This window comes from Bos mutus, chromosome 25 (assembly GCF_027580195.1).
Source record: "Bos mutus isolate GX-2022 chromosome 25, NWIPB_WYAK_1.1, whole genome shotgun sequence".
In the NCBI taxonomy this organism is placed as follows: domain Eukaryota; kingdom Metazoa; phylum Chordata; class Mammalia; order Artiodactyla; family Bovidae; genus Bos; species Bos mutus.
In genome coordinates this window covers 23,276,948-23,303,925 of record NC_091641.1, presented here as the reverse complement: position 1 = coordinate 23,303,925, position 26,978 = coordinate 23,276,948, and the positions used below count along the sequence as shown (strand labels likewise).

Sequence of the window (26,978 nt, the reverse complement as noted above, 5' to 3'; positions counted from 1 at the left end):
CTTGTAGGACCTTAGTTCCCTGGGACACGGCAGTGAAAGTCCTAACCACTGAACCACCGTGGAATTCTCAGGGCTCAGAAGTTTTTTTATTGAAAGAAGTAGATGATCAAAACTTTGTAGACCACTGACCTATATACCTTTCCCTAGTTAGACAGTCATAATTTTTTTTCCTTATTTGTTTCATTTATGTTGGTATGGTCTCCTTAACCAGATTGTCAGTTCCTTGAGCACATAAACAGTTTCTTATACCTTTATAGTATATCTCATGGCCCTGTCTGTGGTTGTCACTAAATTAATGAGCACTTACAAATACTTTGATTCAATTGATCTTCTCCAGGAAGTCTTCCTCAAGTCCTTTGCCCTCAACCAACCCCATGATGACCATCTACTCTGAATTCCTATATAGCAGTCTGCAGTCATTGCCCTGTTGATTATGTACAGTTGTGCCTTGTCTGTAGCTTCATTTGTCAGATTTGTTCTGCACAGGTAACATCCTTGATAGTTAAAGGCAGGTACCATGGCCTCACGGTGTCTAACCTGGGGATGGGGATATCATAGTAGTACATGACCAGTAAAGCTTTGCAGGTTCAATCACCTAAGGACTACTCAGTACCCTTTGAGCTTACAGTTAAGGCAATAATAATCATTCATTTGCCTCTGCTTGAATTGGCCCAGTGTGGTACGAGCCAGAGAGGTGTATGTGCCAGTCCATGAATGAGATAATGTTGTTGTGTTGGGGGAGGTACATAGGTTTTTTATTTTAAAATATGTACTGTTTTACCATGTTTTAGAAAGGAAACATAATATCAGATAATTTTGTAAGTACTGTACTTAACAGAGTCCATTTAAAGAGAAAGTTTAATATTAGCATAGGTAGTTGTGGAGATGACAAAATCACGCAGGCAGCCTCTGAATGACTGAATTTGGAGAACTCTAACCCAGCTTGTTTAGATGGACAGCTGGAGCCCTAGAAGCCCTCAGTCCCCATATCTTTATTAGGGACTTCTTTCTCCCTAATCCCTCATGTAGACCTAAGTAGTCTCCTGTAACCTCACTTGCTATAAGAGCTTAATAATAACCCCAAATATATTTCATTAATTGCTCTGACTCCAAATAGGCAAATGAGAACATGGAAATCTACCCCCAAGGTAGACAATCAGAATAGCTTCTGAGAAATACAGAGGTCAGAAAGCTAAGCCTCTGTCCAAAGGGACTCAGCTGTGGTTCTTTTTATTCATTGCAGGTCCTAGAACTTTTCTGTGCTCCAAGAGGACCACAGGACAGGAACACCCTTGGAATTTGCAAGCCATGGTAGCCTGGGCTTCACTGTGGGTGTCATCTGGGGCTGATGCAACCCAGCTCTGCTTTGAAGCCCACTTTCAGACTCTTAGTAGAGTCATATGTTGACTCATTTTCCATCCTCGAAACATTGTCTCCTCATCTACTTCCTGGCTTTCTGTTTTCAGAATGAACTTTTTATTCCTTTACTTGAAATTGGACTACCACAGTTTAACTGTTTGGAAATTTCAAACATCATTTCTTCTCCTCAGTAATAAGCAAACAGTTTACAGTTCAAAATAGGTGGATCATTCTCCAATATCTTACTCAGGGGTTTCTAGACAGCAATTGCTGAAACACTTCATCAATGTGGGGAGGGTATGAAGAAGCACTCTCATTCTTTGTTGGTAGGAATATAATTTATGGATTGTTCATAGGAATATAAATTGGTACAACCTCTTAGAGGGTAATTTGAATCTGCAGGGACTATCTGTAAGAGTTAAAAATACGAGATCCATTGTTTAAAATGGCAAAAGATTGGAAATAACCTAAATGTCCACTGGTGGAAGACTGGTTAAATTATAATGCAGTCATATGTTGGTATTTTGTGCAGCTGTTAAAAAGAATGAAGCAGCTCTGCTGCTGCTGCTGCTGCTGCTAAGTCGCGTCAGTCGTGTCCAACTCTGTGCAACCCCATAGACGGCCGCCCATCAGGCTCTACCATCCCTGGTATTCTCCAGGAAAGAACACTGGAGCAGGTTACGTGTAAATATAGAAGGAACTTCAAGTTGTTTGTGAAAAAGCAGGGTTTAGAGGTTTCATTTTTGTAAGAAAAACTACTAGGTCTTATAGAAGTATACTTATATATGCATAGACTATCCCTGGAAAAACAAACAAACTTCTGATAATTGTCTCTGAGAAGGGGAATTGAGAGACAGGAAGAAGAAGAAGATTTTGTTTTATATTATATCCTTTTATATTATTTGAATTATTTTTACTATGTGCTTATATTAGCTAAATGATTTTTAAAAGTTTTAATCCACAGGAAATCTTCAATTGTTTTTTATTTTTCAAACGACCAATATTTAATTTAGTGGCTGATGAACTGAAAAAATTTAAGAAAATGTGTACCTCTACTTTATGTAGCATTGGAAAGATGCTAACAATCTCATCTCTTTTTCCCTTTTAATAGCTCACAGACACAGACCTGATTAAACAGTGTATAGATGAATGCACAGCCAGGATTGAAATTGGACTTCATTACCAGATTCCTTATCCAAGGCCAGTAAGTGTGACTTCAGTTAACACGTGGTGTGTACCTATCCTTGTCAACCCAGGTATTTCCAAGAATATATACCAAGAGGACTCATGCTTGCCCCAAAGCCTAGAGCCCCTGTAGGAGGCATGTTGGAAATAAGTTATGCTTGCATGGCCACCAACCCGTTACAACAAGCTAAAATGTCAGTGAATGCCTGACTTCTCCTACTTGTACAACTTTCCCCTAAATGGAAAGGAAATCCAGCTCGCATTTATATAGTTTTCTAACTTTTATCTTTTTCATGGAAAGATTTTTATTTCTAGTATTTTAAAAAACAGGTTTATTGTTAATAAATAAAATTCAGGATTTCCCTGGTTGCCCAGTGGTTAAGAATCCGCCTGCCAATGTGGGGGACATGGGTTCAATCCCTGATCCAGGAATATTCTACATGCCACAAGACAGCTAAGCTCATACATCACAACTACTGAGCCCTCACTGTAGAGCCTTCGAGCTGCAACTACTACACCAGGGTGCCCTAGAGCCCGTGCTCTGCAAGTGGAGATGCTGCCACAGTGAGAAGCCCGTGCACCACAACTAGAGTAGCCCACATGCAGCACTGAAGACCCAGCACAGACAAATGTAAATACATAATTTTAAAAAAAAGAATAAATAAAATTCAAACTTTAAAGGAACACATAAGACAGTGAAAATTGTCAAAAATTCTCACCCTGTGGGAGTGACCACTATAACTTTTAAGTTGGACCATATGAAATTGCCAATATTTTACTCTTGACCTACAAAAACAGCAATTTTATATTTTATTGGCTCAGCCTAATAGTTTGGTAATATATCCTTTTAGTCTTTTTCTCTATACTTGCATACATACATGTTCTTTACTTAAAGTACATGGGAAACTAGGCATACTGCTATTGCCTATTTATTTTACTTCCCTTTTTTTGCATCTCTCTGCTTCCATCTTTTAAAATGGATGCATTGTATCCTTTTGTAAGAATATGCCATAATTTAACCAGTACCCTTTCACTGAACATTTATGTTGGTCCAGTTTTTCACTCTGCACAGAACAAGTTTATATACACACTTTTTCCTCACCTTCTTTGGACTCTCGTTTCACTATACGATCTGTGGTTTTTCCCCTCCATGCAGGAAATAGGGCAAAGAAGAGCACAAGCTTTGAAGTCAGACAGATCGGGATTCAAATCCTGGTTCTACCACTTAATATATAATCATGAGCAAGTTATTCATCCTTCTGAGCCTCCATTTTCTCATCTATGAATATTAGAATAATATTCTTTGTGAGATTATATTGAGAATTAATGTGTATAAGGACTATAAGGAATAATGAATCAGTATAGAGTTACAAGCTGGATGTACCAACTGGATTTAGAAATGGCAGAGGAACCAGAGATCAAATTGCCTATACCCAGATAATCACGATGTTGTGATCACTGATCTAGAGCCAGACATCCTGGAATGTGAAGTCAAGTGGGCCTTAGAAAGCATCACTACGTACAAAGCTAGTGGAGGTGATGGAATTCCAGGTGAGCTATTCCAAATCCTGAAAGATGATGCTGTGAAAGTGCTGCACTCAATATGCCAGCATATTTGGAAAACTCAGCAGTGGCCACAGGACTGGAAAAGGTCAGTTTTCATTCCAATCCCAAAGAAAGGCAATGCCAAAGAATGCTCAAACTACCGCACAATTGCACTCATCTCACACGCTAGTAAAGTAATGCTCAAAATTCTCCAAGCCAGGCTTCAGCAATATGTGAACCGTGAACTTCCTGATGTTCAAGCTGGTTTTAGAAAAGGCAGAGGAACCAGAGATCAAATTGCCAACATCCTCTGGATCATGGAAAAAGCAAGAGAGTTCCAGAAAAACATCTATTTCTGCTTTATTGACTATGCCAAAGCCTTTGACTGTGTGGATCACAATCAACTGTGGAAAATTCTGAAAGAGATGGGAATACCAGACCACCTGATCTGCCTCTTGAGAAATTTTTATGCAGGTCAGGAAGCAACAGTTAGAACTGGACATGGAACAACAGACTGGTTCCAAATAGGAAAAGGAGTTCGTCAAGGCTGTATATTGTCACCCTGTTTATTTAACTTATATGCAGAGTACATCCTGAGAAACACTGGACTGGAAGAAACACAAGCTGGAATCAAGATTGCGGGAGAAATATCAATCACCTCAGATATGCAGATGACATGACCATTATGGCAGAAAGTGAAGAGGAACTAAAAAGCCTCCTGATGAAAGTGAAAGAGGAGAGTGAAAAAGTTGGCTTAAAGCTCAACATTCAGAAAATTAAGATCATGGCATCCGGTCCCACCACTTCATGGGAAGTAGATGGGGAAACAGTGGAAACAGTGTCACACTTTATTTTTCTGGGCTCCAAAATCACTACAGATGGTGACTGCAGCCATGAAATTAAAAGACACTTACTCCTTGGAAGGAAAGTTATGACCAATCTAGTTAGTATATTCAAAAGCAGAGACATTACTTTGCCAACAAAGGTTCGTCTAGTCAAGGCTATGGTTTTTCCTGTGGTCATGTATGGATGTGAGAGTTGGACTGTGAAGAAAGCTGAGCGCAGAAGAATTGATGCTTTGGAACTGTGGTGTTGCAGAAGACTCTTGCTAGTCTCTTGGACTTCAAGGAGATCCAACCAGTCCATTCTGAAGGAGATCAGCCCTGGGATTTCTTTGGAAGGAATGATGCTAAAGCTGAAACTCCAGTACTTTGGCCACCTCATGTGAAGAGTTGACTCATTGGAAAAGACCCTGATGCTGGGAGGGATTGGGGGCAGGAGGAGAAGGGGACAACAGAGGATGAGATGGCTGGATGGCATCACTGACTTGATGGACGTGAGTCTCAGTGAACTCCGGGAGTTGGTGATGGACAGGGAGGCCTGGCATGCTGCAATTCATGGGGTCGCAAAGAGTCGGACATGACTGAGTGACTGATCTGATCTGATGCTTCATTGACTATGTTAAAGCCTTTAACTGCATGGATCACAACAAACTGTGGTAAATTCTTCAAGAGATGGGAATAACAGACCACCTTACCTGCCACCTGAGAAACATGTATGCAGGTCAAGAAGCAACAGTCAGAACCAGACATGGAATAGCAGACTGATTCAAAGTTGGGAAAGGAGTACGTTAAAGCTGTATATTGTCACCCTGCTTATTTAACTTATATGCAGAGTACATCACGTGAAATGCCAGGCAGGATGAGTCACAAGCTGGAACCAAGATTGCTTCAAGAAATATCAACAACTTCAGATATGCAGATCATACTACCATAATGGCAGAAAGCAAAGAGGAACTAAAGAGCCTCTTGATGAAGGTGAAAGAGGAGAGTGAAAAAGCTGGTTTAAAACTCAGCATTCAGAAACTAAGATCATGGCATCTGATTCCATCATTTCATGGCAAATAGAAGGGGAAAAAAATGGAAACAGTGGCAGATTTTATTTTCTTAGGCTCTAAAATCACTATGGATGGTGACTGCAGCCATGAAATTTAAAGGATGCTTGCTCCTTGGGAAGAAAAGCTATGACAAACCTAGATAGCATATTAAAAAGCAGAGACATCACTTTACCGACAGACGTCCATATAGTCAAAGCTATGTTTTTTCCAGTAGTCATGTATGGATGTGTGAGTTGGACCATAAGGAAGGCTGAGCGCGGAATTGTTGGCTTTTGAGCTGTGGTGTTGGAGAAGATTCTTGAGAGTCCCATGGACTGCAAGGAGATCCAACCAGTCAATCCTAAAGGAAATCAACCCTGAATATTCATTGGAAGGACTGATGCTGAAGCTGAAGCTCCAATACTTTGACCCTGCCTGATGCAAAGAGCTGACTCATTGGGAAAGACCCTGATGCTGGGAAGGATTGAGGGCAGAAGAAGGTGACAGAGGATGAGATGGTTGGATGGCATCATGAGTCAATGAACATGAGTTTGAGGAAAGTCTGGGAGATAGTGAAGGACATGGAAGCCTGATATGCTGCAGGTCATGGGATTGCAAAGAGTTGGAGATGACTTAGCAACTAAAAAACAGCAACACGGAGTTAGCACTTAGCAGAGAACATAGTACCTAGTAAATCTTTGGTGAATATAAGCTGCTGCTATGATTGCAATTCTTTTATTATCTTTATTTATTTATTTTTGGTTGTGCTGGGTCTTCATTGCTTTTGCATGGGCTTTTTCTAGTTGCAGCAAGTGGTGGCTACTCTTCATTGCAGTGCACGGGCTTCTCATTGCAGTGACTTCTCTTGTGAAACACAGACTCTAGGGAGCGCGGGCTACAGTAGTTGCAGCATACAGGCTCAGCATTTGTGGTGTGCGGGCTGTAGGGCACACAGCTTCAGTTGTTGTGGCACACAGGCTTAGTTGCTCCCAGACCAGGGATCAAACCCATGTCCCCTGCATTGGCAGGTAGATTCTTATCCACTGTGCCACCAGGGAAGTCCTATAATTTTTAATATTATCATTATTCTTATTATTCAGATTCATCTGCCTCCCATGGGCCTTACCCCACTACGAGGCCGGGGACTTCGAAGCCAGGAGAAACTGAGGAAATTTTCCAAACCAATATATCTCAAATCTCATGATGAAGTTTCCTAACTCAATAAAATTTTTTTTTCTGAGAAGGATGAGCCAACTAGGCCTTGAATATAAACCAGTTAACAATTCTTCTTGATTAGGAGCAAAAATCCAATTATTTTCTTAAAACCTCTGAAATATTGGTACTGTCGGAATGAGGATCTTGCTGCCTGATGAGGCAAACACTAACCTTAGAGGTCATGGACCTTATATCCTCACTGAAGCACCACTTGGAAACAAAACTAAGGCCTGTGGGCAGAAGACTGAAGGGTGACAAAAGCCTTCAAGGGAATGCCAATCACCAGACATGCCAGCTGATATGAAGAAATTAGCCAGTTGATGGAAGTTCTCATGGCTACTTTAGAGTTATACACTACCCTTCAGAATATTTTTAGGCCTTTTTTTTGCCAAGTTATAGATTTACTTAAAAGTGGACTTTTTGTGTTGCTTTGTTGTCTTTTGGAACTTCCCATTTCCAGATAAAATTCCCTTAAAAAGTACATCTTTGGATCAATCATGGTTTTTCATTGAAATTTTATGAGACACATCTCTGCCCCAGATGTACACATACACAAAAGTGCATATCTTAGGTAAATGCATATATTTAGTTTATCTTAAAGCCTGTGATTACTTTGGATACACCCAAGACCTGAAAGGCTCACTAGAAACTCATACTGCGTTCATTATGAGAATTTTATCTTAACATAATTAGGAAGTACAAGAGCTAAGCTGGCTTTCAAATTATGTCCAAACAGAAATGGAACAAAGTAGAGATCAAAACACAATGTACTTATACCCTTGCATGTGTGGATACAGGTGAGATTCCCATGGCAGGTCATTTGTATATCAATGTCTTTCCCTCTTACCTCCAGAGGGGATGGGTAACCACCAATAAAGAAAAATCCCTATTTATTTTGGTCTCTCTGTACCATTTACCAAAATGGCCTTGTGACCCTCAGAAGCAGTAGTTGATAACTTCCTGCCCATACCCTTGTCACACAGATTCTGTAATTTAAAGCATATATATATTTCAGTTTCAAAAATATTCCTGTGAGCAGGAGCGTGCTTTCTCATGCAGGTTAAGTAAATATTGCAGGGTTTGTCAATAACATTGACGGCAAATATAATACTGTGTCAAAATAGATATAGCATGTACATATTTAATAAAAATATAGCTATAGGCCTTTGATGAAGAAAGAGACATTTAAATGTGTTGGTTGGCATGTTGGCCACTCCACAGCCATTCAGTGAGCACATACCCCAGCCTAACTTGAATTCAGAGACATCAATATGCTGTTCCATCAGTCAGTCTCTGTCTGATCTCATTGTGGAAGTATTTCCCTACCAAGAGGTGGTTCTAATGTTTAAAGTTAAGTGTTTCTAAAACAATATAAGGCCTGTGAACTCAAGCCAGCTACTTTATCTGGTGGTCAGTCAATGAAACAATGACCTGTTCTTGGAATGGAGGAAAAACTAGCTGTGCTGAACTGAGTGAAACATGACTTGCTGTCCCCATCATGATCCCTCTCTTAAGTAATTCAAGGTGATTCTGAATATGCAATTTTTATCTTACTCTATGAGAAGTAGAAATCATCTTTCCTCCAAAATGGAAGGACTCCTCCAAAATGAAAGTCCATCTAATTGCTAGTTAACTTCTAAGTACCTTCTGTGTGCCAGGAATCTTAAGCTAAAAGTGAATTATATATGCCTACCTGCCTTTGCAAAGATGCATACTCTATTACACAAAATCATAATTTTCTCCCAAACTTTCCATGAAACCTACTTGTTCATAATAACTTTTTCTCTTCAACCCCCTATTAAATCTTCTTTGGTCTTTTGGAAGCATCCCCTACACCCCCTCTTTTAATGACATTTTCTTCCAAGGCTGACAAGGACTGAAAACTATTTACTCAAGAGCCAGATTTTTAGAGAGAGAGAACTAGCTTGGTGACAAGGTTTGTCTGATGTCATCTGCTGAGCTATTTATAGACAGGGCCTACAGCTTCTCACAGAGCTGATCTCTGGCCGTTTCTGTTCCAGAGTTCCAGCCTCTTAATTCACCAGGACTTCTGAAGAACCTACTGCACGTTCCCAGAGGGAAATTTTTTTTAATTACAAAAATTTAATCCATCGCATACAAACATTCTGTCCCTTGACCGCTGAGGAATGAAACAGTCCCTGCCTCCATCAGCTTTTTGCTGCCGAAGCTGGAGTTAGATAACGGTAATTGAATTTCAGTTGTCCTTTTAGCAACCTCTTTACTGCCTTATCGTTTGCAGTCTGACTTACCTCAACCAGTCCAAGATTTCAGGGATTTGGGTTCCTGACCACCTTTCCATCTCATATGACTTAACAATCTATTTAGAATAATAGACAATATGGCAGTTATATCTATATGTTAATTCTGATATTTTTTCCCTCAATTGGAAAAAGTTACATTTCTTTAAAAAAATAGCTTAGAAAAAGTGTCTCCTCCTCACTCTTTATTGCCCACTGGCAAGATATGGAGAACCACCCCCAGCCCCACCCTGCTTTTGCACGTAGGATCAATTAGATCATTTGCTGACCTCAGAATTCAGAATCCTCAATCAGAATTTGATTGACTCCATGTTGCCATGAAGAAACAAGTCTCCTGAAATATGTTTATGTGGTTCTCAGAAGCTTCGTTCAAGAAAAACAGTCCAAGTCAGAAGGTTTCTTCTAGTGAAGAAGCTGGGAAGCCAGGCCAGACACATTAAGATTCAAGAAGTCTTATGTCTTTGCTCATCTGTGAACTGACCAATGGAATGCCTTTGGTAGCCATTAGAGCCAAAGAGCTATGTGAGAGTTCACTGAGAATACATCAAGAATTTTGTTTTTATCTCCTTTGGGATTCTCTTCCAGCTGGCCCTGGGGAGAAATAGTGATAAACTAGAAATTTCTTGGACATGGTTGTTGGAACTACACATCTCCGTCCTCAATAAGGAGGCAGCATGAAGCAGTGAAAAATGAATGGATTCTAGAGCCAGACAGACCTTGGCTCAAAACCTGGCTCCTCAGTGTGAAAGAACTGGGTGATCATAGACAAGATACTTAGTCTTCCTGAGCTTCTACAGGGGAAGACAATCATAGGAACAGGCTAGATATCTAAAAGCCCAAGGATAAACCATGGCAAGCAACAAGTAACGGTTCTCCCATATCTCCTTTCTTCCTGAAATTTCTGCCTATCTGTGTAAGCTAGTGAAGAAGAATTTGGGTACCACTGGCTAGCTGTAAAATTGAACTAGTTACTTTTCTAAGCCTCCATTTTTGCCTCACTGAAATGGAGACAACAGTGAGTATAATTCAGTCACTAAGTCATGTCTGACTCTCTGCAACACCATGGACTACAGTACACCAGGCTTCCCTGTCCTTCACTATCTCCAGAGTTTGATCAAATTCATGTACATTGAGTTGGTGATACTATCTAACAGACTAGGAGAGAAGCAATTAAAATTCAGTGACAGTTATGGCAAAATAATAGGAAAAAGAAAAAATCAGGGAGCTTAGCCACATGACTCAAGGTCTAGGCTGAAGAATCCTATTGCCTATATTCAAAACTAGGCTCCACTATTTTATTAACTACCTGATTTGGAGAATATTACTTTCTCTATATCTTGGTTTCTGCACCCATAAAGTAAGGACAATAACCTACTTTATAGGAGTGTTCTAAAATACCTAGATCATAGCAAGTGCTCCATTAATATAATTGTCATCATCATTGGGGCTTCCCTGGTGATCATCATCATATCATGTGACTCTCAAGAAAGGAAAGCTATATTTCAGTCAAGAACGATACTCTTTATTTTTTATTTTCTGTGTTGAGACACATGCCATCAATTATCTAGCTGGCACAGAGAGGCTACTCCTCGGTTTATCCAGTGCTTCTGAGGCCTGTCAGTTGGGAGTTCAATGGATAGGACATAGTTGGTGGAGTGCCCTGTTGTGGAGAGGGTACCTCTCCGGGCACTTGTTTTGTAGACTGGACACACATAAATGTTCTGATGCAGAAACATTGCACTTTCCCCAGGTTTCAGCCAAATGATGGGCAATGGATCATAGAGGATTTTGGGGAAAGACTCCCCGATCTGCATTTTTTTCCTGTCCCAACGGGCACCTTCTAAGAAGAGTCCTTTTATGTAGGCCCCATCTTCTGGGTTACTCTCCATGACTGTTTCTTGTGTGGTTACCTGAAAGACAGGAAGCTGTGAGTTCCATTGTTACCTGCCATTTTCCTAAATGAGGCAGCATTAAGAGACTGAAAAGGTAAAAACCGGCTTTACTGTCCGTCTCCCAGGACACTGAGACTTCTCTGATAATATTCCTACATGCTACATGGGCCATGTCTGATTTCCAGTCAGCAAGAACCACAGGCCACATTAACTATTACCTAGCTTAGTGGCCTTGTATAATCTTTCCCCTTTATGAATATGGATCTGTAAAGTGAGGGGTTAGATTAAGCTGCATGCTGGTAAAATAGTTCTCTAGTAGAAGAAGTAAAATTTTGATTTGTAGTTTCTGTCAATTTCTGTGGTGTAAAGAGCCCCACCATGATCAATTTCAGCATATCCATTATTTAACAACCACCTGTAACTGGCTCTGGTGAGTTAGTATGAGCCAGCCCCCAGCATACCATTAGATTCAGAGCTGATAAACTTTAAGATTGCGGATTAGAAGGACGTGTGCTCATCTTCTCTTGTGAGAACAGGAAAATCATAACTAGCTGCTGAACAACCATTGACAGGAGAATGTAGTATCCCACCAAAAAAAAAAAAAAAAAGCCACATCCAAGGGCAAAGGAGAGGCCCTGACAAGATGATAGAAGGGGCAAAATCACATTTAGAATCAAACCTCAGACCTGCCAGAGATGCTTGGAGGGCACAGACAACCTTGTGCACTCCAGGACCAAGGGAAAGGAGCAGTGACCCCCACAAGAGACTGAGCCAGACCTGCCTTTGAGCATTTGAGTGTTCTCCTGCGGAGACACAGGTCAGCAGTGGCCTCCTGTGGGGACAGGGGCTCTGGCAGCAGCAGACCTGGGAGGCATGGTATGTGGCATAAGTCCTTTTGGAGGAGGTCGCCATTAGCTCCACTATAGAGCCATCGAACAAACGACCCACAAACTGGAGAACAGTTATACCAAAGAAGTGCTCACACTGTTGCAAAAGTTCTAGGGCCCACAACAGATTTCCCAACCTGGGGATCCAGCAAAAGGGCTGAGAACCCCAGGAATTCGACTTTGAAGGCCAGTGGGATTTGACTACAGAAATTCCACAGGACTGGGGAAACAAACACTTGGAGGGCACAAACAAAACCTTGTGTGCACCAGGACGCAGGAGAAAGGAGCAGTTACCCCACAAGAGACTGAGCCGAACATGCCTGTGAGTGTCCAGGAGTCTCCAGCGGAGGCATGGGTTGACAGTGGCCTGCCATGAGGTCAGGGGCACGGACTACAACAGTCCTGGGAGTCCTTTTGAAGGAGGTCACCATTACCTCTACCATAGTGTGGCCTCAGGCCAAACCACAGGAGGGAACACACCGTGTTGTCCCCGCACCGCTCTCCCCCCACACACACACCATCAGCAGAAAATTAAAGATTTACTGAGCATGGCCCCACCTACCAAAGCAAGACCCAGTTTTTCCCACAGCCAGACCCTCCCATTAGGAAGCTTCTACAAGCCTGTTATCCTCATTCACCAGAGGGCAGACAGAATGAAAACCACAATCACAGAAAACTAGCCAAACTGATCACATGGACCACAGCCTTGTCTAACTCAATGAAACTATGAGCCATGCCATGTAGGGCCACCCAAGACGGATGGGTCATGGTGGAGAGTTCTGACAAAACGTGGTCCACTGGAGAAGGGAATGGTAAACCACTTCAGAAAAGACTCTGATGCTGGGAGGGATTTGGGGGCAAGAGGAGAAGGGGATGACAGAGGATGAGATGGCTAGATGGCATCACTGACTCGATGGACGTGAGTCCCAGTGAACTCCAGGAGTTGGTGATGGACAGGGAGGCCTGGTGTGCTGCAATTCATGGGGTCGCAAAGAGTTGGACACGACTGAGCGACTGATCTGATCTGATCTGATCTGATTCTTGCCTTGAGAACCTGAGGGTGTTAACAGCCTCGGTAAGAGGTCCCCAAGCTGTAGGAGAAAATCAATTGCAAGTGGCAGACTTTTTTCCATTCTCTGCTGACAACACCTGGTTCTGCCTGAACTTAACTTTTCTCAGACCTTGAGCTAACCAGTGCTGCTTTATTATGGAAATGTTTTTCTTAAGCTATGTTAATGAAACTACATATTTGCTTTAGAATTTGCCTTTCTTCAAATGGGTTCCACCCAAGACTTTTTTTTTTTTTTTCAAAGCTTGGGCTGATAATGACTCAACAAACCAGTATTCATGTCAATTACTTTATGGCTGGAGGATGCCACACTTTGTCCTGTTCTATCTCAAAATGTATATTGTGGGAGAGGGGCCTGGTGAAACTCCCTCAGATTGGAGGTGTGTCTCTTCTGATTAGAAAATTGCTAACAGACAGAAAATGCTTTGCTAAAAACTAGCAACTGGGCACTCTCTCTGTCCCTTTCTGATGTCTATGTCAGAAGCTTTCCCTATCTCTATTATACTTTAATAAAACTTAGCCACACAAGAAGCTCTGAGTAGTCAAGACTTGTCTCTGGCCCCGGATTGAAATCCTCTCCGATGTCATGAATCCCAGGGTAACACATGGCTCGCAGCCACAACCTTTCAAACACCATGAGTGTATAAAAAGGCAAAAAGATATAACACTGAAAGATGAAATCCCCAGGTCGGTAGGTGCCCGATACGGTACTGAAGAAGATCAGAGAAACAGCTCCATAAGGAGTGAAGAGTTTGAGCCAAAGTGGAAAAAATGCCCAGTTGTGCATGTGTCTGGCATTCAAAGTAAAGTTTCATGCTGTAAAGAACAATATTGCATAGGAACGTGGAATGTTAGGTCCATGAATCAAGGTAAATTGGAAGTGGTCAACAGGAGATGGCAAGGGTGAACATTGACATTTTAGGAATCAGTGACCTAAAATGGACTGGAATGGGCAAAATTTAATTCAGATGACCATTACATCTACTACTGTGGACAAGAATTCCTCAGAAGAAATAAAGTAGCCCTCATAGCCAACTGAAGAGTCTGAAATGCAGTACTTGAGTGCAGTCTCAAGTACTGAAATCAGAAATCAGAATGATTTCTGTTTGTTTCCAAGGCAAACCATTCAGTATCACAGTAATCCAAGTCTGTGCATCAACCACCAATGCCAAAGAAGCTGAAGTTGAATGGTTCTGTGAAGACCTACAAGACCTTCTAGAACTAACACCAAAAAAAAAAAAAAAGATGTCCTTTTCATCATACAGGACTGGAATGCAAGAGTAGGAAGTCAAGAGATACCTGGAGGAACAGGCAAGTTTGCCCTCGGAGTACAGAATAAAGCAGGGTAAGGCTAACAGTTCGGCCAAGAGAATGCACTGGTCATAGGAAACACCCTCTTTCAGCCCTCTTTCAGCAACACAAGAGACGACTCTAAACATGGACATCACCAGATAGTCAATACTGAAATCAGGTTGGTTATATTCTTTGCAGCCAAAGATGGAGAGGCTCTATACAGTCAGCAAAAACAAGACCAGGAGCTGACTGTGACTCAGATTATGAGCTTATTGCAAAATTCAGGCTTAAATTGAAGAAAGTAGGGAAAACCACAAGGCAATTCAAGTATGACCTAAATCAAATCCCTTACGATTATACAGTGGAAATGACAAAGAGATTCAAGGGAATAGACCTGATAGAGCCCTTGAACAACTATGGACAGAGGTATGTAACACTGTACAGGACATGGTGATCAAAGCCATCCCCAAGAAGAAGAAATGCAAAAAGGCAAAATGGTTGTCTGAGGAGGCCTTACAGATAGCTGAGAAAAGAAGAGAAGTGAAACACAGAGGAGAAAAGTAAAGATATACTCATCTGAATGGAGAGTTCCAAAGAATAGCAAGGAGAGATAAAAAAGCCTTCCTCAGTGATCAGTGCAAAGAAATAGAGGAAAACAACAGAATGAAAAAGACTAGAGATCTCTTCAAGAAAATTAGAGATACCAAGGGAACAGTTCATGCAAAGATGGGCACAATAAAGGACAGAAATGGTATGGACCTAACTAAAGCAGAGGATATTAAGAAGTGGTGGCAAGAATACACAGAAGAACTATACAAAAAAGATCTTCATGACCCAGATAACCATGATGGTGTGATCATTCACCTGGAGCCAGACATCATGGAGTGTGAAGTCAAGTGGCTCAAAATTCTCCAGGGTAGGCGTCAACAGTACGTGAACTAAGAACTTACAGATGTTCAAGCCAGATTTATAAATGGCAGAGGAGCCAGAGATCAAATAGCCAGCATTTATTGGATCATCAAAAAAGCAAGAAAGATTCAGGAAAACATCTTTTTCATTGACTATGCTAAAGCCTTTGTGTGGATCACAACAAACAGTGGAAAATTCTTAAAGAGATGATAATGCTAGACCCCCTTGCCTGCTTCCTGAGAAACCTATGCAGGTCAAGAAGGAACAGTTAGACCCGGACATGGAACAACAAACTGGCTCAAAATTGGGAAAGGAGTATGTCAAGATTGTGTATTGTCACCCTGCTTATTTAACATATATGCAGAGTTCATCATGTGAAATGCCAGGCTGGATGAAGCACAAGCTGGAATCAAGATTGCCAGGAGAATATCAATAACCTCAGATATGCAGATGATACCACCCTTATGGTATAAAGCAAAGAGGAACTGAAGAGCCTCTTGATGAAGGTGAAAGAGGAGAGTGAAAAAGCTGGCTTAAAATTCAGTATTCAAAAAAGTGAGATCATGGCATTTGGTCCTAGCACTTCATGGCAAATAGTTGGGGAAACAATGGAAACAGTGACAGACTTTATTTTCTTGGGCTCCAAACTCATTGCAGATGATGACAGCAGCCATGAAATTAAAAGACGCTTGCTCCTTGGAAGAAAGATTTGACAAACCTAAACAGCATATTAAAAAGCAGAGACACTACCTTTCCAACAAAGGTCCATATAGTCAAAGCTATGGTTTTTCCACTATTCATATATGGATGTGAGAGTTGGACTATAAAGAAGGCTGAGCGCCAAAGAATTGGTCTTTTGAACTGTGGTGTTGGAGAAGACTCTTGAGACTCCCTTGGACTGCAAGGAGATCAAATCAGTGAATCCTAAAGGAAATTAACCCTATTCAATGGAAGAACTGATGCTGAAGCTCCAATACTTAGGCTACCTGATACAAAGAGCAGACTTGTTACAAAATACCCTGATGGTGGGAAAGATTGAAGGCAGGAGGAGAATGGGACGACAGAGAACGAGATGGTTGGGTGGTATCACTGACTTAATGGACATGAGTTTGAGCAAGCTCTGGGAGGTGGTGAAGGACAGGGAAGCCTGGTGTGCATCCATGGGGTCCCTAAGAGTCAGACACAACTGAGTGACTGAACAACAACAACAACAAAGGCCAGTCAAGTTCATTTATAAACTAAATTAATATCTAAGGCAATTAGTTTGTGATGTCTGGATGAGATGATCACATAGGATCTTTCCATAAAATTTAAAATTCTACAATGCTCTATTAAAGTCTGTCTTACTCCTTTCTCTCCAAACATGGATTGGGTGATTCTTGACTATTGGCATCCTTTGACTTTTAGCAAAGCCCTACACAAGACCTTTAACATCCTTCCAAATGAAAAGTCCACCATGTTGAATAGACAGTATGGAATATGCTTTCATTGTTTTTGGTACAACTGTGGAAGAGTTTTCCTCTGGGAAGATTCCTTTTCTATATACACAAGAGACAAAGCATTGGGAATCCTCTGGTTCTGTTGGGGATAATTTTTGGAGCTACTTTGCTCCAAAGTAGCTGCTGCTGCTACTGCTGCTAAGTCGCTTCAGTCGTGTCAGACTCTGTGTGACCCCTTAGACGGCAGACCACCAGGCTCCTCTGTCTCTGGGATTCTCCAGGCAAAAATACTGGTGTGAGTTGCCATTTCCTTCTCCTTGGAGCTACTTTAAGTCATGCTAAATACTTCATTTGTATCATCTCAGAAGTAGTTGAACCTTAACACATCTAAATGTTTGGACTCAAAGAAATGGACAACACTGCTTTCTCTGGTTGTCCCTTTGAGTCGTTGTACCCTAAAATGCCCCTACCTCAAACTCAAATCCAATGTGGTCAATGGGGATGGTGTATTTCCGAGCATAATTCTGAGAGACACCTGTCAAAAAAGACTGTGTAAAGTAGAATCCAGAGATCCAAAAGACCACAGGAGGTCCATTGTCAATCCATTCCTAGAGAACCACAGAGATAAAAATGCAAAATCAGTAATACATCAAAGATAGTTCAAAGGCAAGAATAAAAATGAGTCTCATAAAGAAATAAGCTTTTTCTCATTTTTCTGGAAACAGGCAGACTTTGTAGTCTTATCTTATATTTTCCTTTATCTTATATTTTCCCAATTTGAAGTAAAAAGCACTGGTGCAAGCTGGTGTCAGGGATACAGCAGAGAGTGGGAGGGACTATAGCAGTAGAGAATATATGTCTTGTCTAAGCAACAGCTACTCAATTCCAGCAGTAGTTGCCATGCAGGTATGCAGGTCCATTGATTCAGGTCTTCCTTTTTTTGCAAGAAAAACATCTGTATTTTTATATGTAATAATCCTTATATGCTAGCTCAAAGTTTAATTTTTTTAATATTTTAAAAATTGTATTTATTTTCATTGCTGCACAAACTTTCCTCTAGTTGCAGCAAGCAGGTGCTACTCTCTAGTTGAGGAGCACAGGCTCTAGGGTGCTTGGGCTTCAGTAGTTGTGGCACATGGGGTCAACAGTTGTGGCTCCCAGGCTCTAGAGCCCAGGCTCAGCAGTTGTGGTGAATGGGTTTAGTTGCTCCAACTGCATGTGGGATCTTCCTGGATCAGGGATCGATCCACTGTCTCCTTCATTGACAGGCAGATTCTTTACCACTGAGCCACCAAGGAAGCCCTCAGATTTTTAAATTACCAGATAGCCAAATGAAATCTATCTATTAGCCCATGAGCTGTATGTAGCCCATGACACACTGGTTTGTGGCATTTATTCTCATTCCTATTCCTGCCTTTATAGGCTATAAACTTTTCAAGGACTTTGAAAATCTCCCTCCTGTCCTCAACCCTAGTAAGGGTTTCCAGTAGGTGCTCAATCCAGGATGCTCTGTGGCTACCCTATCCCCTTCCAGCTTTAACTTGTCATTTCAGAATGTCCTCTCCACCTGAATGAGAATCCCAGGTGCCCAGTTACCCTGACTCCGAGGTACCTGGAAGAAGGCCAGGCGGGCTAGCAGGTCAGCCACATAGCCTCCCAGGGGCTTCAGTGATGGGTAGGACTTTGCCATCCACATGGCTGGCACTTTACCCACAAGCATGCTACTGAAGACATCCTCCAGCTCTGAGGACATCAGAACCTGCCCTTTAATTGCTCGGCCAAGATCGATGAGGCTTCTGTGAACCACTTCTGTCAATCTGCAAGAACAAAGGAGAAGACTCAGCCTGCCTCTCCATTGACCTCATTCTACCCCAAGTGCACTGACTCCAAGTCTCCTTTTACTTTTCCTTCCTTTAAAAAGTCATATAATATACATTCATGAGAGCAGAATTGTAAAGATGAGAAAAAATTAAATCACCCCATTATCTTACCACCTAAAGATAACTCTGATGTATATCTTTCTAGATTTTCCTATATGTAAACACAAATTATTTTTAATGGGATTATATATATATATATGTAATCTGTTTTTCTCTCTTAGCATAAAGGGAACATCTTTCCTATTCAATAGAGGCCTACCTAAAATCATACTTTCTAATGACTGCAAGGTGTTCCATTTTATCTAATTATTCCTCTTGCTGAAGCATATTATTTCTAGATTGTTGTTACTGTAAATAACATTACTAGAAGGCAATGGCCACCTACTCCAGTACTCTTGCCTGGAAACTCCCATGGATGGAGGAGCCTGGTAGGCTGCAGTCCATGGGGTCGCAAAGAGTTGGACACAACTGAGCGACTTCACTTTCACTTTTCACTTTCATGCACTGAAGAAGGAAATGGCAACCCACTCCAATGTTCTTGCCTGGAGAATCCCAGGGATGGGGGAGCCTGGTGGGCTTCCATCTATGGGGTCGCACAGAGTCGGACACGACTGAAGCAACTTAGCAGCAGCAGGGACATCCATCTACAGCAAACTTTGCAGAGACTTATAATGATATTCTTAGTAAAAGTAGAACTTCTGGGTCAAAGGGTAATGCAGTTTTAAGGCTTCTTTGTTTTAAAAACAAAATTCTTTTTATAGACTATGAGGTTCATGCCTACCTGAGAAAAGGTAGCTGAAGGGGCAGCCTAAAAGATTCTAAGATCATCTGCCTTTGTCTCTGGCCTCTATTGTGGGGACTCACCAAGTCCAGGGGGACCTGAGAGTGCCAATGAATCTGCTACCAGAGAGAGCTTGTCATGTCCAAAGATTTATGGAATCCTAGCCAAATGGATATGAGAATGCTTAAACCCAAGAAACAGATTCCTGAATGTGTAACCATTAATTTATATTAAGAGGAATTTAAGGTTCAAACACGTTATTGGTGTATATACTTGGCTGAGGAGTTAAGAGCAAAACTACGCTCTGAGGGATTATACCACAGACCTCTATTAAACCTAAAGAGCTACTTGCAAAAGTTCTATTTCTATTCTTGCAACTATGAGCTCTGCTAGTTTCAAGATTTTTAGTACTCAAGGAGGAAAGTTTGCCCTAGAAGGCACAATAACGGTTCCCCTGAACTGGAAGCTGAACTGTCATTCTGGGCTTCTCATACCACTAGGTGAATAGGCAAAAAAAAAAAAAAAAAAAAAAAAAAGAGGGTAATGAGAAGGTATGTTGCAGTATTGCCCAATGTAATTAATCCTGAGCAGCACTGAAATATAAGTGCTATTACCCTCTTCTCTTACATTATAATGGCCAGTGGTAAAGACTAGTGAAAGTCACTCAGTTGTGTCTGAGTCTTTGCAACCCTATGGACAGCACAGTCCATGGAATTCTCCAGGCCAGAATATTGGAGTGGGTAGCCTGTTCCCTTCTCCAAGGGATCTTCCCAACCCAGGGATCAAACCCAGGTCTCCTGCATTGCAGGTGGATTCTTTACCAGCTGAGCCACCAGGGAAGCCCAAGAATACTGGAGTGGGTAGCCTATCCCTTCTCCAGTGGATCTTCCTGACCCAGGAATTGAAGCGGGGTCTCCTGCATTGCAGGTGGATTTTTTACCAACTGAGCTACTAAGAAATCCCAAAGGCTAGTGAAGGTGACTGTAATCACCAAGAGCTCCAATGAGCTTAGGGGCAAATGAATGGCAAAGAAGGAAAGTCATTGGCCTCGTGTCTGGATGAATGAGGACTGCATCCTATCATACCAAGGTATTGACTCAGTCAGCAACCTTAACTCACACTCTGTATTTTGCTTGGTTACCCATATGGCCAACTGACTACTGACTCTAGAGAGTAACACTAAAACTAAGGGGCTAATCAATTCTTAGATGAAATTCTTCCAGTTCCCTTGGCTTTCAGAGTCAGGGCTGTCCCTTTATGCAATGACCATTGAGCAAAAACGGAGACAGCAGCATTTGGAGTCTGTGGTCGCAGGTTCAGACATGTGGTGTATGTGCTTGGTTGAGGAGCCAATGGACATAAGACTATTGCGTGATTTGAATGCAAAGGCTTGAGTGGTACTTGGAGCCATATCTGGTAATAAAGGCTCAATAAAAGTGGCTTTAATGATTATGTTCACTATTAGCCTTTTGGTTTTAACCCCACTTAACAGATGTCACGTGAATGAATAAGAGCAAATGAATAGAAGGAATGATTTAACCCTGGACCAACACATGCTGGGATGCCCCTATTTATTGGCCTTCCTGCAGGTAGGGCAAACCAACTCTGCACAGCAACCTTTATCAAGTGTCCTTTCTAGTCACTGCCTATTAGATCCTTCCCCTCACACTCTAACTCCCAGGATCCAAGTAAGACCATATAGCCCACCTGTTGAATCTGATGAGCTCTTGCCTTAAGACAGTGTTCATGGATTCTTCATAGACCACAGGGTACAACTTCATGACCAACTCCAAGTCAAATTCATTGGGAAGCTTGGAGAGTATGTCCTGGGCCAGATCCTCAACCACTTCCTTAAAGTGTAAGCATTAGAGAGGTGAATGAGAAACAAGGCCCTGGGCTGTGACTTTGTCCAGGTAAACCTAAGGCAGTGAGCATTTGTCTTTTTAAACTTAGTCTATAGGAGCTTTTTTGGAACTTTCCTACAGAAGCCAATTCTGCCTTGAAGGTATGGAGGCTACCCTTGCTGGCCCCAGACTTAGGGAGGACATTGCCTCTAAGCCAAACAATGAGAGTCCTGTTCTCATGACCAGAGCGAAGGCCTGAGGGTTGGACAGGGAATTCCTGCTCAGCCAGCCAGGTAGCCTCAGGGAAGTGCTGAACCCTGCAGAGCTTCTCCAGTCTTCAAGGTCACTCCTGGGAGACAATCTCCCAAGGCTCTCATAGCCAGCTCCTTAAGAACCAGCTCCTGGTACAGATGGGACTTTGCTCAGAGCCAGTGATGTGGACATCTGGGAAGGCAGTAGACCATTCCTCAGCATTGAGCAAGAATAGCCCAGTGAATTTAGCCAAGTAAGGAATGGACAAGGCCCAGAGGAAGAGTAGGAAGAGGAGTAGGAGGACCTGAATGGGAGACACACACAGCTCTGCCACGCTGTGACTCTGGGAAGCTGGAATGTATACTTCTTCCCCCCTTCCCACTGTGAGAGCTATTTCCTTTCCTAAGTTGAGACACACAAACCAGGCTGCTTTATCTTCACATGTATTACCATTTATGGTACTATGAACCAAATCAAGAAACCAAATTGAATCATCCCTTGGAATCCACTAGGAATTGGTTGCAGAACCAAAATCCACAGATGCTCAAGTCCCTTATGTATAATGGTGTAGTATTTGCATATAGCCTACACACATCTCTCCTTCCCTTCATACTTTAAATCATTTACAGATTACTTATATTACCTAAAATAATGTAAATGATATATAAATAGTGGTAAATACAATGTAAATGTCATGTAATAGCTGCTGAAGTGAGGCAAATCCAAGTTTTGCTTTTTGGAACTTTTTGGAAATTTTTTTCTGAATATTTTCAATCTTGGTCAAACTCAAGGATGCAAAACCTGCAGCTATGCAAAGCCAACTGTATGCAAAATCCACAGCTAAGAAAAGTTGAACATGGGGTGGCTTAGAACTTGGAGAAGAGAAGAAAAGGAAAAGAGAGAACAGGACAGAGTCAGGAGATGTGGTTTTGGATCTGGCACTGCCTCTGGGTTTACGAGTGCCTTGACGTGGGTCACTTCTTATACGGCTCATTTTGCCCTCATCTGTAGACCAAGTGAAATGATCATAGGAGGCACCCAAAATGATTCCAGGTGTCTCCAATATTGGAGAAATAATATTGAATCACATGGTGAGAAAGTCACTCTTGTCAAGTTTTAGCCACCTTTTTCTTTTCATTCCCTTCAAGGAGAAAGTCTCAGGTCAGGTCAGGTCAGGTCAGTTCAGTTCAGTCACTCAGTCGTGTCTGACTCTTTGGGACCCCATGAATCACAGCACGCCAGGCCTCCCTGTCCATCACCAACTCCCGGAGTTCACTCAAACTCATGTCCATCGAGTCAGTGATGCCATCCAGCCATCTCATCCTCTGTCGTCCCCTTCTCCTCCTGCCCCCAATCCCTCCCAGCATCAGTCTTTTCCAATGAGTCAACTCTTCGCATGAGGTGACCAAAGTTTCAGCTTCAGCATCATTCCTTCCAAAGAACACCCAGGACTGATTTCTTTTAAAATGAACTGGTTGGATCTCCTTGCAGTCCAAGGGACTGTCAAGAGTCTTCTCCAACACCACAGATCAAAAGCATCAATTCTTTGGTGCTCAGCTTTCTTCACAGTCCAACTCTCACATTCATACATGACCACTCGAAAAACCATAGCCTTGACTAGATGGACCTTTGTTGGCAAAGTAATGTCTCTGCTTTTGAATATGCTATCTAGGTTGGTCATAACTTTTCTTCCAAAGAGTAAGTGTCTTTTAATTTCATGGCTGCAGTCACCATCTGCAGTGATTTTGGAGCCCAGAAAAATAAAGTCTGACACTGTTTCCACTGTTTCCCCATCTATTTCCCATGAAGTGATGGGACCAGATGCCATGATCTTCACTTTCTGAATGTTAAGGTCAGGACTAATTAAATGTTCTGTAACACTTGTTGATCCTCCTCTTTTCCCAAGGAGCCAGCAAGACCCCAGCAGCAGCAGCCAGAAGAACCTAATAATGTTTAGCCTTCATTTTCTTTTTGTGGCTGTCATGACTTTATCGAAATGGTACTGGATTTGTTTTCAGTTACAATCCTGATGTGCAGTTTTTAAAATGTTTTCAAGCAAAAGAGATTTGTTTTAAAATATTATGTAAATGGAGTATAGATGATATGTGGCTGTAACAATGAATCACGAAGGTTATACAGGAATGACTGACATTTTAAGAAACTAGTTCAGTATTTAAGGGCTCTCAACAGTTAAGACCAGAGCATCCATGCCCTTCCTCAGGGGTCTGCCACGCCTCTGCTTTTCTTCCTTCTTGGTCATCACCCATAATCCTGCATGCCCAGTAGAGGGAAGATTGCCTAGGAAATTGAATTCAAGCCTAGTTACCTGAGGGGACTTGCCACTCCCTCCTGACTGCCTAGGGAGGGTCAGGAGCACCCCTTGAAATAGCTGGTTGGTTTCCTGGTTGTCTTTGGTGATGTCAGCATTCTCATGGAGGCCAAACACTTCTGGGTGGGCTGTGATAGGGAGGTTCCTGAGATAGTCGATATACGACTGGAAAGAAAATCTTCAGTTAATGTAAGTTCAGGCTCTTGGGCTCCCACAGATCACCCAGGGTTTGGCCAGACCAGACCCACATAGAAATCACACTGTTTTGGTAGCACAGGCCATACACACACACATGCACACATCATCAGGGCCAAGACATTCACAAGCTTTCCCTCCTACAGGTTTCTGAACAGTGAGTATAAATATGAAGGTAGATGGGTTATCTCCCCTCCCACCTCTGCTGGCTTCCCTCCTGCTCTACCAGCAGTCTTGGCTTTGGAGACAAAATTAGATTTGGATTCAGACAGAACTGGATTTGGGTCCTAGCTCCATCTTAAACTAATTGTGTAACGTTGATCTAGTCACCCGAAAGCCCCGTTTCCATATCTGCAAATGGGAAGATAAATGAGGTTATGAAGAAATAAGGCCTTGGTATATAACAGGTACTCAATAAAAGCAAGCCCTTTTCATCCTTCAGATCTCATTTTCTTCTTCCATTTATCATTCTCCCATTCAGTTTTTCTGTCCCTCCCTGTGCTACCTTCTGAACCTTTGGTTTCAAGTAACAGTTTCCAACCTGTTCACCAGCAAAGCTTCATCTTAACCATCCCTTCCTTTTCCCCCCAGATGGACCCCATATTTTGAAAGATCTTATCTACCAAATGCCTAGGATTCACTAGATAGTAATAAGGTCTGTCTTGTAGGCTTTTTGGAAGATTCGAAATAGCTTATGGACCCAAGTCAGGAAACCCAAGCTATCCCTGGGCCCTCCTTGGATACAACTGCAACCCTAGCCACATGGAGGCTGGCAGGCTCCTCCTGCCCCTTACCTGGTAGGAGCCATGAGGAGGGATGTAGTAAGTGTCTCCAGGAGCAAGAAAGTAATGGTCCTGCTCGATTTCCTTACAGTAGAACATGGACAGAAGGGATAGCAGGAGCCTCCTATCTTTGTCATCCGTTACTCTGCCTCCATAATTACATTCCCCTGGGGATAGCCAACAGAAGAAGTTGAATCCATAATGAACTTGGTCATTAATCTAAAACAGAGGATTCCTCCAGCCAACAATGAGACACAGGGTTGCTAAAAACCATGCTCAGCTTAGTTTAAGACCAGACCTTTTGGGTATTATGGTTGCTACAAAAATAATACATGTTCCTATATTAGAATTTAGAAAATAGCAATAAACTGAAATAAAAGCAATACTGTCACCAATTATTTCAAGTAATGTAACTGTTAACATTTAGGCATCTTCCAGATATTCGTCTGGACATTTGTGTATCTGTGTACATATATGTGAAAAGCAGCATAGAAATGTGGTTCAGGGTAAGAACTGTGGCATGAGACAGTACTGAGTTCCAATTTCAGCCAATTTCTAGGCTCCAACTTTTGCCACTTATTAGCAGTTTCTCATCTGTCAGTAAGAGATAACTGCATACCCATCTTACATGGTTGTGGTTAACAATACTTATAAAACATTTAGCACAATGCTTGGCATATAGAAGACATTCAATTATCACTTTCACAAATTTAGAAAATTGAGATTATCCATAGACACTGCTTTGGGATATGACTCTCCTACCCCCATCCCCATGATCAACATCATTCTCTGTAACTCAGGTTTCTACACTCAGATTTCTACAAAAAGAATTAGGTAATTCTTTTGAGGAGACAGCAACCCCGGATGCATTTTCTAGCTGGATCAGATTCAATAGTGTGTGTGTTACCTGATATTTGGAAGTTGGAAACAACACATTAATTTGAAAGGAAAAGACACATCTGTGTGTGTGTGTGCGTGCACATGCAAAGCCTCTCCTGAAGGGGGGGTTCATTTCCAATTCCAACCATGCTAGGAGAGGGCAGGTCTATGGACATGAAGCAGGAAGTACGACAAGTTGAAGAGGCCTCAGCTTCTCTTGGCATTGCAGGGGTCTAAATGACTAAGAGGAACATCTTGGTGGCTCATAATGGGAGAAGTAAGAGACTAAGGGGACGTTTATACCTACTGGGTAATAATTTGAGCCCTACAGAAACTGCTTTACCTTAAACCACCACCCTCAGGCCTTCAGCAAAATTTAGTGTGAACACTATAGTTTGTCCCAGCTGTAAGTAGGTTTATGACGACACTAAACTACAATATTAAAGGGAGAGTGGTTCCCCCTGAAGTCAGCCTGGCAGTGCTAGAAAGGACCAAAGAGGGACTACAGGTGAAGGAAAACCTGAGGTGCAGGGTCATGGTCAGGGTGCCACCACCACCCCCTCGTCAGCAAAGTCTACCTCAGGGGGTACCCTTAAGGCCCTGGGTTTTATGTTCATGAAGGAAGGTGCATTTCTTTACTTATATATCTCTTCTTTACAGCAAGAACACAAGTTTCTACAGAAACAGGATACGTTTTATATCTCTTCAAGATTTCCCATTGGCTCTGCCACAGGGCTGGGGGTACCAGACTAAGAATGTATTCGACTTCAGTCCATCTATTTAGATCACCACTCTTCAAACAAGACCTATCTCTTTGGTTAGTTTGTCTCTTGGTCTCGGAGCTCTGATAGTCATCTCTATCTGGTTCGTCTTTCCTTCCAGGCACATAGGAAGGTTACCCTTCCCTTCTCCTACACTTCCCTCACTACACTTCTTGCAGTGAGGTGTGGCCAGGTGACAACTTCTTACATATTTAATTCCCAACATGAGCTCTTCAGTGCTACCTCTGTGGCAGTGACCACACAAGTATACGTTGAGATGGTGGCATCAAAAGTTGGTACAGCCTTTGCCAACTGTGCCTCTGATAG

At 42.0% G+C, this 26,978-nt stretch overlaps 2 protein-coding genes across 5 annotated transcripts in view; one reads left to right on the top strand and one right to left on the bottom strand.

Annotated features, from left to right (window-relative positions):
- The window catches only part of LYRM1 (LYR motif containing 1), a 39,240-nt gene extending 30,070 nt beyond the window's left edge, over positions 1–9,170 (top strand). For 3 of the 4 annotated variants that reach the window (XM_070362935.1, XM_070362937.1, XM_070362938.1), the window contains 2 exons: positions 2,471–2,563; positions 7,066–9,170. In XM_070362935.1, the coding sequence (XP_070219036.1) occupies positions 2,471–2,563; positions 7,066–7,182 (210 nt within the window). In that variant the 3' untranslated portion in view covers positions 7,183–9,170. The remainder of the gene's footprint in view (positions 1–2,470; positions 2,564–7,065) is intronic. The other variant, XM_005895563.2, reaches the window with a different exon arrangement.
- Positions 9,171–11,015: 1,845 nt separating this feature from the next.
- DNAH3 (dynein axonemal heavy chain 3) overlaps positions 11,016–26,978 on the bottom strand; it is a 247,929-nt gene continuing 231,966 nt past the window's right edge. Inside the window, exons 59-64 of the mRNA XM_070362916.1 lie at positions 25,024–25,178; positions 24,032–24,199; positions 21,317–21,459; positions 18,561–18,765; positions 17,419–17,556; positions 11,016–11,369 (exon numbers count right to left, since the gene is read on the bottom strand). Of these exons, the coding sequence (XP_070219017.1) occupies positions 11,016–11,369; positions 17,419–17,556; positions 18,561–18,765; positions 21,317–21,459; positions 24,032–24,199; positions 25,024–25,178 (1,163 nt within the window). The remainder of the gene's footprint in view (positions 11,370–17,418; positions 17,557–18,560; positions 18,766–21,316; positions 21,460–24,031; positions 24,200–25,023; positions 25,179–26,978) is intronic.